We start from the raw sequence: 12,991 nt of genomic DNA, 5'->3' as shown, positions 1-12,991 counted from the left end.
AAGTATTGTAATTCAAATATAACTGAAACTTTAATCATCAACCCCAAACTATAGTTCAAATTGAAGAGAAGTTCTTTTTTATTTATTTTACTCTACATATTACGGCATACTGACAATGAATAGTAAAAAAAAAATTACAAAAAAATACGCTGCACTGTATCATTCATAAATCTATTTCTCCTCTCTGGTGGGCAAGATTCAATTGAAACCCTAGGGCCTCATGTTATACACGATATAATTTCCAATTAATCTGAATACATTGTAGTTGTGTAACACTTTACAACCATGCCAAAACAACCATAATGCTCGCAAATCACCTACAATTCATAGATCATTTCCATCTCATCCACGATCTAAGGCTTCTTCACAAACACTTGAGATGCTCATTAGACCTCACTGTTGGTCAAATGAGAATCACAGTATTAAATAAAAGTTGAACTTTTCTCAGAGGCATGATGAGTGTCCCTAGCAATAGGCACAATTAATAAAGTTGCACATATAAATAGATTAAGCATATATGGTGTGCAATTATACGTACTTAGTTTGATTAAATGGTCATCTTCCTGCAAAAAAAAAAAAAAATATTATATACATATATATATATATATATATATATATATATATATATATATATATATACCGGTATAGGCCTTTATACATGAGTGCCTCACAGTGATTGGCATAAATTACTTTTTTTAGGAGAAGAAAAAGGACTATGACTGAAGCACACTGTCTGTAGTGTATGGTGTGTGGTTTTACTTGAACTATTCAGTTTAGCTTGTGCAACATCACTGCATGTGGTTACCATAGATGTTACATCATTCCTTTATGTCATAAAATGTTCAAAAAAGAGGTAAAGATGGCACCAGGCAGCATCTATTATAAGCAGCATCTATAGAGTTTCAAAGGTCCTGGACCCTGGCCGTAAGAGGCTGACATCATACTTTGCACTCATGACAGGTGCTTCACACACGTACACTGTACGTACATTATGCGCACATTCACAAGATCCAAGTCTCCTGTTTGTAGTCAAGGCTCCAGATGGGAGAATCTCCCATTTGTTGGAAGAGACACTTAGGGTTGGAGTCTCTGAACTATCATAGTGAAAATATGTTCCTTTACAGATGATTCTCATTTCCATCTCGACACATGTGCCACACTGGGCTCACTGCACTTCTGTGAAAACACATAACTGTCCAGGGCCAAGAAGAATTCAGCTTGCTGTGCAAATGTACCGAATGTTGCCTCAAGTTTGCTGAGAAGCAATCTGAATCTTGGTGAAAATGAAGAAAAAAAAAACTTTCTTCCAGCCCCTCCTTTCCTTCTCTTCATCACACGTTTTACATGTTGTACATCCTGGTTTTACCTTTGTAGCAAATTAATCTTCCCATGATCTACCTCCAGCTTAATTGACTGGCAGAGAGAGAACTGGGAAAAAATGGGCCCCTCTCACTTTGGGAGAGGTTGTCATCATTAGCGGTAACGAGTAACGTGCCATGGAGGGCCATTAGAGAGCCATTTGATGACAATTGGAGATCTTCAGGCGGAATTTGGGGGGGGGGGGGGGGCAGGTTTGATGTGGTAGTCTAGGATTGCAGACGTACTGCTCACAAAATGTCTCCACAATTTCATCATTGTCATGATTGACTAGGCTATTATCATTTATCTTTCCAGCTGAGAGATTACGGTATGAAAATCAGAATCAAAATCAAATTACTGAAATATGCTAAATTGCAGGTATCATCACATGCAATTTGTGAGATGTTTGAACTTCAGGCTTTTTTCCTGACTTTTTTAAATTGACAGCACCAAGCATGCGAGGCTCTTGTGTAACAGACTGTTTAATTAGTTTCTTTTTGCCAGCAAAATACCTACCCGGTAATGACTTCCTTGATATATATCTTTACTTATATATAATCTTATTTAGACAGACACTTTATAGTTTAATTATTATCATTATCATCATTATCATTATTATTATCATTATTATTATTATTAGTAGTAGTAGTAGTAGTAGCAGTAGTAGTAGTAGTAGTTGTAGCAGTAGTAGAAGTAGTAGTAGTAGTAACAGTAGTAGTAGTAGTAGTAGTAGTATCATCATTATCCTTTATTAAATACCAGTGATACAAAAATTCCAAGATAACAGAATGCCAATCATGTTTTACATAGGCCTACATTGTTCCGCATGTAGGATTTGATTGTGCAAATTGTGCACCACTCTTGGCAACTCATTTTGAAACATTGTACAACAAAATATTTGTGCTTCAGAATCTGTAAGAACTGCTTTAAATTTTTCAATCTCTTTTTATCAACTGTCAAACAGGCCTTGTTGAAGAAGTTTGTTCCCTGGGTGTACTGAGCATAACACAGTAAACTAAGGGCTACTTAATCTGTTGAAGACGAGTTCAGAAAATACTCGGGCAGGTGCCCATGGTAAATGTGTGTTTTAGCAAAATCAGTCTGTCCCAAACAGTAACAGGCTACACTGTAACATTGATTTTTTTTACATGAAGTACAGAGACTATGCAAATTGTCAAATAATAGCATCTACTGAGCCACAATTTTGTAGCAAATGGGTACAATTTTTATTTAACATAATCTGAAGATTGTATGCTATTGTATAATATCATTTCAGGTGGAAATTACCATAAAAACTCAGAGTTTGCATGGTAATATCGAAATACATACATTGTATTGTTCTTCTATTCAAGCTTGATTCTGTGATATCTGTCTTTCATGGCAGTACTTTTAAATGAAGTATATGCCTCTTTCTTTTTTTTTTTTCCTTCTTTTCTCTGAAAATACCCGCAGATGTACTACATGGAGACAAGTAAATTTCTACTTGTAGCGGTACTTGCAATTGATGATGATCTACATCATAAGGATTTGATAAAAGCTGGTTGTATAAATGTAGCACACTGGCTATGTGTACAGAGGTTCTTTTCAGATGCTGCTTTGAGGCACTGTGTTGTGGTCAGGAGAGGGAAAAAAAAATATGAACAGACTCTGCCCTGTATCAAATCCAATGCCCTGACCTACAGAAACATGTTGTACCTACATACAGTATAGCTTCGAAGTTGATATGGTCTGCCCTCGAACACTGAGAGGTCATTTTGTCCTCCTGCTTTTTTGGGGGGGAGGGGGGAGGGAGGAGGGTGGGGAAGATGGAATAGGGTCTCTGCTATATCTTTTCCCTATCTGCTGTGCTAACAGATGTGCGCAAACACACAGGGTCACTGATACTCGGGAGCAATCGGTAGACACTACACATCTAACCTCCCAGGAGCATAGAGGTACAGTGGTGGTTGTGATGGTGAAGGTGTAGGGAGCGGGGTGGGGAAGAGATATTGGGGGGGGGGGGGGGGAGATGGGGGTAGCAAAGCCAAACACAAATTTGTCTGTTCACATTCATCATAATTTTATGATATGGGAAGAGACAAGCTGAGTAAAACAAGATGACCTTTGTTGTAACTGCTTGAGATTCTGAAGGAGTGTTGATTTTTCTGAACCACAGGGTGTACATTCTAATCTTGCACCTGTGATATCATGGGCACTCCCCACTGCAATTGTTTGCAACAACACTAAGTCATGTGCTCAGTAATAGACTATCTGAATGACATTTATAAATACTGTTGTACAGCAAGGAAAATCAATTGATATGACATAGAAGATTCATGTTTTACTTGTGTGTGTGTGTGTGTGTGTGTGTGTGTGTGTGTGTGTATGTGTGTGAATGTGTCATCCACGATTGAGGTCATGTATGTCAGCCTGTCAAGTTATTTTCAGGCATGAGGCTCACAGATGCATATGTACATTGTAATTTGTATGACGTGCGTTGTAATTTCAAAAATGGATTACAGTTCACGACTTAAACAAACAATGCATCAAAAAGTAATTAATGCTTTTCCTTGCAAAGACATTTATAAATGAATATTAAAATGGAGGTTGTGAGAGTATTTATCTAGGCCTATTTCCTGAATTTCCCTGAGCATATTTATCTTGTACACATCCATGAAAGCACAATAGAGTGTAAAATGAGATAAAACACGTTCTGTGTGTAATTGACATCACAGTCGCTGGGCCTCAACAACAAATATGAACTGCACGTATTTACAGGAATTTACATTCAAACATCATGCAAATTATTTATGATCCACAGGAGTAAGAAACTATAATCAAAGTTTAGCCTTAACATCACAACTTTGAAAGGGTAACAAATATTGCTTGCACCATGGCACAGCATACAATTCTTCATCAAAAACCTACACAAGTGGAAAATAAAGGGATTGAAAAACTTTAAAAAGAACAAGAATCTAATCAACTGATGATACCACAAAATTTCTCAGAAGCTGTCCTGAAATACATTGTACAAAGACTATTAATAGAATTCATTGTATTGAGCATTACATACACTGTAGTACACCCACTGTGGGAGCAACCCATTCTGGGAGCAAAAAAAAAAGGAAGAAATAATTGAAAAAAAAAATGAAAAAAACAAACAACCAGTAACAGCAACCTGTAGAGTTGCATGATGCCAATTACTTAATTCAAGAAATCAAATTCTGTTAACTCTACACAGATGTTACCCATGTGAATGGGAGAATTCCCTCTTGAAGAGGCACCCCGCCAAGTGTTTGGGGCAGCATTGTATGAGGCGCTGAGTATTGCACCCAGCAGGCAAACTTGTGGAAAACCCTGTACATTGTGTAGGCATTGTGAGGATAACAGGGCATGCTGGTTTTCCAGTTGTTTTCCTACAAATGTTTACTGTTTTAAATCTGTCAGGCTGTGTATAGTATTGTTTTCTATAGAAAAAGAGCTATTGCTGTAAAAAAACCACACAAATAAAAAAAAACCACACAAATAAAAAAAAAGATATAAAAATGATGGTGTGTTTTTTTTTTCAGTGGTGAGATAATACATTGTAGATTAGATTAGATACACTCAAAGGCCTTTACAGTGTACAGCAATGATGTAATCTCTCAAATTGTGAGTACTCTCAAAGTGTGAGTACTTGTCAAATTTTGGCTTATTTGAACCTACATGTAGACTATAACACAGTTCTCGTTTCCACACACTCAAAATAGATAATAAATCATATCTAAATACAAATCTGTGTCATCCACAGAGAAACAGCTCATGTGAAATTCCGAATGTGCATTAATTATGCAACATTGAAATGTCAATGCAAGCCAAAAGCACCAAAACCCCCATCATGCATCTCATTACTTATTGATAAGAAACGAAGGCTGAAAACCTTGAAGACTGCAGAATTGCGAGCCTTTCCTGAAGGTAAAAGTAAAAGAGCTGAAAGCCAAGCAGAATGGGAATTCATACTGCCGCATTCACAAAAAAAGGATAGATGTTGAACAATATTGAATGGAGGCAGTACAATACTGCACATCAATGCCCGGAGGAAGTTGTATTGTTAGCCAGAGGATGAATTCATCTTTTCAATGTTACAACCAATATGAATAGAGTGGCAAAACCATGACCCCCCCCCCTCTCATATTTTTAGAACTTTTCTCTCTCTCACAATGTATTTCATAATGTTTTTTCAGGATGACCTCATGAAATATTATGGAAGATAAGGCTTTGAGGGCATTTTCTTGTTGTTGTTGTTTTGTTTTGTTTTGTTTTGTTTTTTTTTTGGGGGGGGAAGATATTATCTTTGTACTCTGGATAGAAATGTACCTCAGACATTACCATACTGTACACACTCAAGTTAATAATCTTTGTTTGTTTGTGTTTTTTTCTGGAGGGGGGGGGGATATACTACAACTGTATGTAGCTTATCCTCTTTTGACTGATATCAAACTGTTATACCAAACCCACATGTGGGGGGGGGGGGTATTTAATTCCTTAGAATGAAAATAAAGAATAGAATAGTAGAAAAGAAAGAAGAGCAATGTTGAGCAGTATCTGAGGAACAGCATTTTTTGTTTCCAAACTACAGTATGCTGGGACAGTACTCTTCACGGAACCACAATCTGTCACTGTCAACAAACTCGGCAACAATACCCAAGAAGTGATCATCTTCCCAGGTAGTGAGCAGGGAAGTGAAACAGTCCGTCACAGGCATTCCAGATGTATTTATCGTATAGCAGCTCTCTGTCAACTTAGATTACACAACGTCAACACATTTACAGCATGGGCATGGTCAGGCTTTTCACTCACAGGTCATGCAGGCAATACACTTTTTTAAAGTAGTGTAGTAAGTAAGAACCCATACAACAACACAAACTTATTATCACAGGTTAACTACAAAAGCACTTGGAGAGTGTACACTGAATCTTCAACTGGCTCAAAGCAACTCATTTCCATCGGCTTTTTTTTAGTTCTTCATCCCAACAGCAGAATACAAATTAACATTCTTCATAATCATAACATATTGTACAAAAGAGTGATCAATGGCAATACTAAGTAATTTTGCTTTAAATAAATTGTGGAGTTATTCATATGCTGAAATGGCCCTACAGTGTATTTCCTAACTGATAAGAATCTTCCATTTCTTTTTCTTTTTTTTTAATTCCTGGATCGAGATGGTGATCCAGATCACTGCCAAAATTTAATCATTTACTCCTTCAGTCCTTGTGTCACAATCAACCTTTTTTTCTTTTCTTTTTTTTTGGAAAATTTCATCCCAATTCATTCATAAAATTTGGAGTTATTATGGAAACTGACAGACAAACAAACCAATAATGCCAGCAGAAACATTAACCTCCTGGTGGAGGTATTGAAATACACAAGTTTCAAGATGTTCCCCTGTATGTAACTTGCTGGAATGAAGGAATTAAGTCATTCCAGATATCTATACAGTGCTCATAGTAGTACAGTTGTATAAAGAATAAAGTTTGTAATTAGAGTCTTGTATGACACATAACTTGTACGAAAATACTAATTGCAAGGCAGACACATACTCAGTAACCATTTAAAAAAAAAGAACACTTTTAAAAGTTTATACATTCAAACAATTGTAAGGGTTGGAAAAAAAAAACTTGTCATTTTAATATGAAACAAAGATCATCACACAGGAGAATTGGTACTGTGCCAAAAATGAGCCAAAATCTTCTTTGTCTTCTGAATTTCACTCATGCAAACAAACTCATAACTGTGGCTCTTCATAACTTCCTCTTGTAAAACCTAAGTGATGTTTCACACACAAACACTTGCTCTGTACTAACTATACACAGCCCGCACGGCATCTGGTCGGGCTAGCTCTTGCCTCTGTACACATCATTCACACACATCATTCCTCGTTCTTCTACTTTGTGACATAAATTCTCTCGATTGTATCTTCTTCCGTTACTATCCTGAAGAATTTGCCAGATTTACCTACACCTACCAAAATCATAAATGTATAAAGTTTCACAAGCTCTTCATTTGTTCTTTAATGAATCCTAAAAGTTGGTCTGAATGACATGCCCTCAAAGCTCTAGAAAATGTGGTCACAAAATGTGTAATCGCTTCCACCAAATCAAAACTATTTGAACTGAAACACCTTCCACTCATACAGAACAAAATGACATGATGTAAACGCTTATACCACAGAATTGTTGATGGGATGTTGTAAACACAAACTCGATTCGGGCAGGTTCGTATGGTTTCGCACACTGCCCCCGCGGTGCCCCGCTAGAGGAGCACCCCTACGGAACGACAGGGGACAGCTAGCCGACTGAAGCCGATTGGAACTATTCCCACACTTACCACATAGCACGATCTCCAAGGTTAGAGAGAGACACAGAAACGTCAGTACGGTGTGCATCTTGTTCCATTGAAATCTCGTCATTTCCACGATAGCAAGTCACATTTCGATCACACAGAAGAATAAATACAGGGTTCTCTCTAACCACTGAGAATACTTTGAATGATGAAAATGCGGGAGGAATATAGGCTACCATAATCCATCGTAAGTGGTGTACCTTCCCCGAACTTCCATACGCCGTCTTCGGACGTAGACACTTCTTACGTAGACCACTGACTCCGTAACCTTACTAAGTTTAGCAAGTGAGAAAAACTCCTGTGAATTACCACGCTGTGGGCAGCTAGCTAGGCAGGCAGGCACTGAGTACACATAGAGCGGTGGCCCAGTGCAACACCCCGACCCGCCCGGCGTTGCGTTTGAAAAGGCATGAAAGGTGTGTACTCCAGTTGAGCGAGTTGAGGACGCTATTGATCCACAGATGAAGTAAACCACAGAATGAGGTGTTTCGATTTCAGTTGTCGCGAAAACTTTCCGCATCGAAGAGGAAATGGGGAAATAGCTCTCTTTTCACATCTTTGCAAGATTCTTCCTCAGGCTCTCATAGCTCTATTACAACTCTTGCGTTTGTTTCATAGCGATAGAATAAATGCTGGCAGTTCATAGAGTAATAGTCAGTGATTGTTCAAACATTGACTACATTTGACATACCTTGGGCCCGATGTTCTATAAATCAGTTGATTTAATTATTCTATTCATCTAACTGTATGATATACCTCTCCCTCTGTCTCCATCTATTTCTACCTATCTATCTATCTATCTATCTATCTATCTATCTATCTATTTATCTATTTATTTATCTATCTATCTATCTATCTATCTATCTATCATCTCTCTATCTCTTTCTATCTATATACACTATCTATCTATCTACATTATCTATCTATCAATCTATCTATCTATCTATCTATCTATCTATCTATCTATCTATCTATCTATCTATACCACTATATGTAATTGGTATATGTTAATGCATGACATAAAATAGGGTAACCACCTGCCTCATTCCTTATCTGATTACTTCTCAATGCTGTAAAACACCCATATCAAACAAGAAACAAAGTGAAATCGAATTTGAGTGTTTCAATGAGTAATACCAACCTAGGGAAAACAATCAATTTCACGTTCGGGGCATCATATATGAAATAATTTACCAACAGAATTACGAAATATTAGGCCTACCAGTCGCAGAAATTTTGGACGGGCATTTTAACAATATTAAATTGAGGAAAGGCCCAAGAACTTGAATTTTGATTTCAGAAGAATTCATGAAGGTCATTATTTTTCACTTTATTCAATTTAAGTTACTTGATACCTGTTATATTTATTCTTTTTGTCGTGGTTATTTGTAAATGTATTATTTCAAAAGATATGAGAGATGTATATAGGCCCTATATTTTCAGTCAATTTGCTGATATTGATTCTTGTAATCAACCTTATGGGGCTAACCTCGATTAGCACATATGCTATTTGATAGCCCCTTTACCAAATAGGCCTCATTCGTATCAATGTGATTTATCAAATTTATGTATCATTGAAATTTGTTAATAAATTCATTTATTTCTATCTACCTATCTATCTGCCTATCTATCTATCTATCTATCTATCTATCTATCTATCTCCATCAATCTATTTCCTTGTCTATAAAGCTATCTATCTAACCATACACCATCTGTCTTCCCATTCATCTACTTTGATAAATCTGTCTATCCCCCATGTTTAGTCTCTTCGATTATTTATCTATACTATTTTGCACATAATGTCACCAAGGTTCGCAGTTCACTCATTTATTCATTCATTCCTTTAGCAAAAAAAAAAAAAAAAAAAATAGCCAGGATATGTAAACTTTCCTTTTCTTCCTTTATTATAAAAGCAAGAGAGCTTCTAAAGAAATTGATATTTTTTGTCTGTCTCACAGTTATATACTTTTAGGTTATCAACACTTTTTTAAAGCTGGATGTTTATACATTTGTTGAACATGTAGGGATTATATATTATGGAAGCTTTTTGTAACATTTTGCATAGAATAATGGATACTGTTTTCATTCTTTATATCTTTGATTTGATCTTTATGCTAATGTAATACCAAGTGCGTTTTCTTCTTGACCCTCAGCAGAACAGCTCCTCCATGAGACCGGAGTGAAGTATATAGGACCATCCAGCCGCAGTTTCTTTTGTGATAATTTCTTTGTATTATTCAATGTTAAGTAATGTACACATTTTTATCTTGGCTGGAAAATCAACCAATCAATCAATCAATCAATCAATCAATCAATCAATCAATCAATCACCTTTATCTTGACAACAGATTTCAAATTTCTAACGCCTCTCCGTTTCTACGTGGGACTTCATGCAAAGTCGTTATTACGTTCCTTTTGTCTCAGTTAAATTACAGCAGCATTGTGGTATTCAAAATGAATATACAACGCAAAATTTTGTTGCTGATGTTGGTTCCGTTAGTTTAGGTCTACATTGGTCCTTCTCTCAGGCTTCCATAGATTGTAAGACTTCTCATAATACTCTTGCCCTAACCGAAGAAATTCAGCTCTACAAAATTTGATCTCATGATCCATCATTCAATCATTATTGTGTAATTCCTAACTATAAAAAAAAAAATGGAAGAGAAAGATACCTAAAAAAAGAAAGGGGACAGGAGGAGAACAAGGAAAAGGAAAGAAAACACAACATGGACCAGTGAACAATGATTCTTGGAGTTTGCCTGTGAGATACCATGTCCATCCCCTATCCTGCAACATGATGTGAATCCGGCTTCATAACTATACACTGGCTAGACAGAAAGATCCGTCTGTCCGGAGGAGTCTTTTATTTTTATTGACGTTATCACTCTCCTCTCATAGGAGGGGATCCGTGAAGCCAGACGCAGTCTCCGCGGAACATAATATCCCCCACGACCAGATACAGACCAATCTTTCAGTCAATACACATGCATGCATCTTCAACACAGATGGACGTTTAAATGTTGTCTATCTTTAACTTCCTAGTCACAGGTACCGACACCTGGAAAAGGAATCAGAATGGCCTGAAAGCATTTAAATCAATTAAATGTGACCGGACATATAATATATATATATATATATATATATATATATATATATATATATATATATATATATATATATATATATAAATAAATAAATATATATATATATATATATATATATATATATATATATATATATATATATGAATACATATACATATATTTTTTTGTGGGGGGGGGGGGACCGGTACAATATTGGGTCGAGGAACTAAGTGCTCGTCCAGCGATGTATTAGAATGAATCAAGTGAAGTAGTGAATCATAGTTTATCTGTGGAGAATAGATATATGTAGGCTTTTTGATATCATCTACTTTATTGGTTTTACATTTTTTTTTCTTCCATTGATTAATGCTGAGCTACATCTTAGTTAAGCACTGGATATCTTGTAAGTCATTGCCTTTATTTCACCCTCTTTACTCTTGTCCCTGTAACTGTGTGTCCAAGTCCAAGTTATTTTTTTTTCTTCCCATTATTCAATCCCGTATTCTATTTTAGACACATTTTTTTTCTTTTAACATCCGTTAGTGTGCTTTCTCCCCCCCCCCCACAATTATCATTTCATTTTCGCATATTGTATGTATATATTGTATATAGTTTTTAGGCTGAATTTTCCAGTCTTGTGTATCTGGTGTTTTTGTTTTGTTTTGTTTTGTATCTGTAAATAGGAGTTTCTGCAATTTACAAGCTTTGCTTCTCAGCAGGACTCCTATCTTTTCCACCTCATGTACTAGTATATGTTAACTCTTTTTAGCTATCTGTCATGTTTGTGTAATCATTGATTTCTTGTCTTCATCCAATACTGAGGTATTACAATTTCTGTACTTTGTTTTCTTGGTGGAATTGAACAAATTGAATTGAATTGAGAAATAAATTGAATTGAAAAAAAAAATTGAATTGAATTGAATTGAATTGAATTGAATTGAAATTTGATTTAAAAAAAAAAGCTAGTCACAATGTTTGACGGAGTATATAAGGCCTATATAGGCCTATACCAACTCGTTAAGTAATCGGCGATGGGATGCGGCGCGACGCGAGATGACACGACTCTAGCCGACTCGACGCGACTCGACTTATCGTATCTACCGTAACCAAGCGAAACAACTGTCTCATTTTGTTCCTGAACTTCAGCTTCACGGGTAAGCAGTCAGTTGTCATCCCACAAGAAGCTAGCTGCGGTGATGTATGTAAACGATAAATGCTATGCTGTCTGAATTTCGGCTGATAGAGTCAGAAACAAAGCACAGTTACACCCGTTTTTTTTTCTATTGTCGCGTGTCAATTTAGTTAACGAGCAGACCCCGGCTGTTAACGGTCCCATGTATTAACATCTGAGCTGTGAGCTGTGAAGGAAACTTTGCACTAGACTGTGCTCTGTGCACTGACATAGTATAAACTCACTTCCACAAAGCCAAAAAGGTGCTAATATTAAATACAGTTAGCAACTGTAGAACTGTACTAACTGCTATATATTGTAGATCTACATCCAGATCCAGAACCTACGATGTACTGGCGCTATTCATTTACTAGGCCCTAATTTGGCCTAGATCTAAATCAAATGATTTAGATATCTCGAATTCCGCTAAACCAGCCAAACTGCACCAAAAGTCACAGGAAACCGTAGTAAATTTAGTATATTATAATAGCAATTTTTTGTATGGTAGGTATGCAACACATCAACACTGTACATTAAAACCGAGCCCCCTCTATTTATATCATTGCATGTAAAGAACGAACAGTCATGCATGAGACTGTTAAGCACTGTGGTTTTGCATTCTTCACTGCCACTGGGGGATTTGAAGATGTCAAAATATTAGTTATTACTGAAAAACCCGATAATAAACAAGATCAACAGCAAAACAATGATACTATAGATTATAAATGCACATTTGAAAAGCATTACGCACATTCACACATTGTCAATTTAGGGTAGGGATGTTGGTTTCAAAATTACGGCGCAATTGAGTGCATGAAAATAACACCCCATGCGTTTGAAGCAGTTATCTTGGAGCATGTAATTACCACAAATCGCATTTTTAATGTATGCTTGTGAAATCAGAGTATATTCCTTTACATGTGAGTAAGATTTCAGGCAAATTGTGAGATATTATAAGTTTCGATTGATGGAAAAACTTACGGGTGTTGATATATTGGACGCTCAACCATTACCC

The 12,991-nt window shown here is 36.4% G+C and overlaps 1 protein-coding gene across 1 annotated transcript in view; it reads right to left on the bottom strand.

Moving 5' to 3' along the window:
• The window catches only part of LOC139725588 (chondroitin sulfate proteoglycan 4-like), a 50,095-nt gene extending 42,055 nt beyond the window's left edge, over positions 1 to 8,040 (bottom strand). The window contains exon 1 of the mRNA XM_071636679.1: positions 7,708 to 8,040. Within this exon, the coding sequence (XP_071492780.1) occupies positions 7,708 to 7,789 (82 nt within the window). The 5' untranslated portion in view covers positions 7,790 to 8,040. The remainder of the gene's footprint in view (positions 1 to 7,707) is intronic.
• Positions 8,041 to 12,991: the final 4,951 nt, after the last annotated feature.

This window comes from Diadema antillarum, unplaced genomic scaffold, assembly GCF_040938485.1.
Source record: "Diadema antillarum isolate AM-2024a unplaced genomic scaffold, OU_Dant_1.0 seq00000050_RagTag, whole genome shotgun sequence".
NCBI lineage: Eukaryota > Metazoa > Echinodermata > Echinoidea > Diadematoida > Diadematidae > Diadema > Diadema antillarum.
This window is presented reverse-complemented; position numbering and strand designations above follow the sequence as displayed.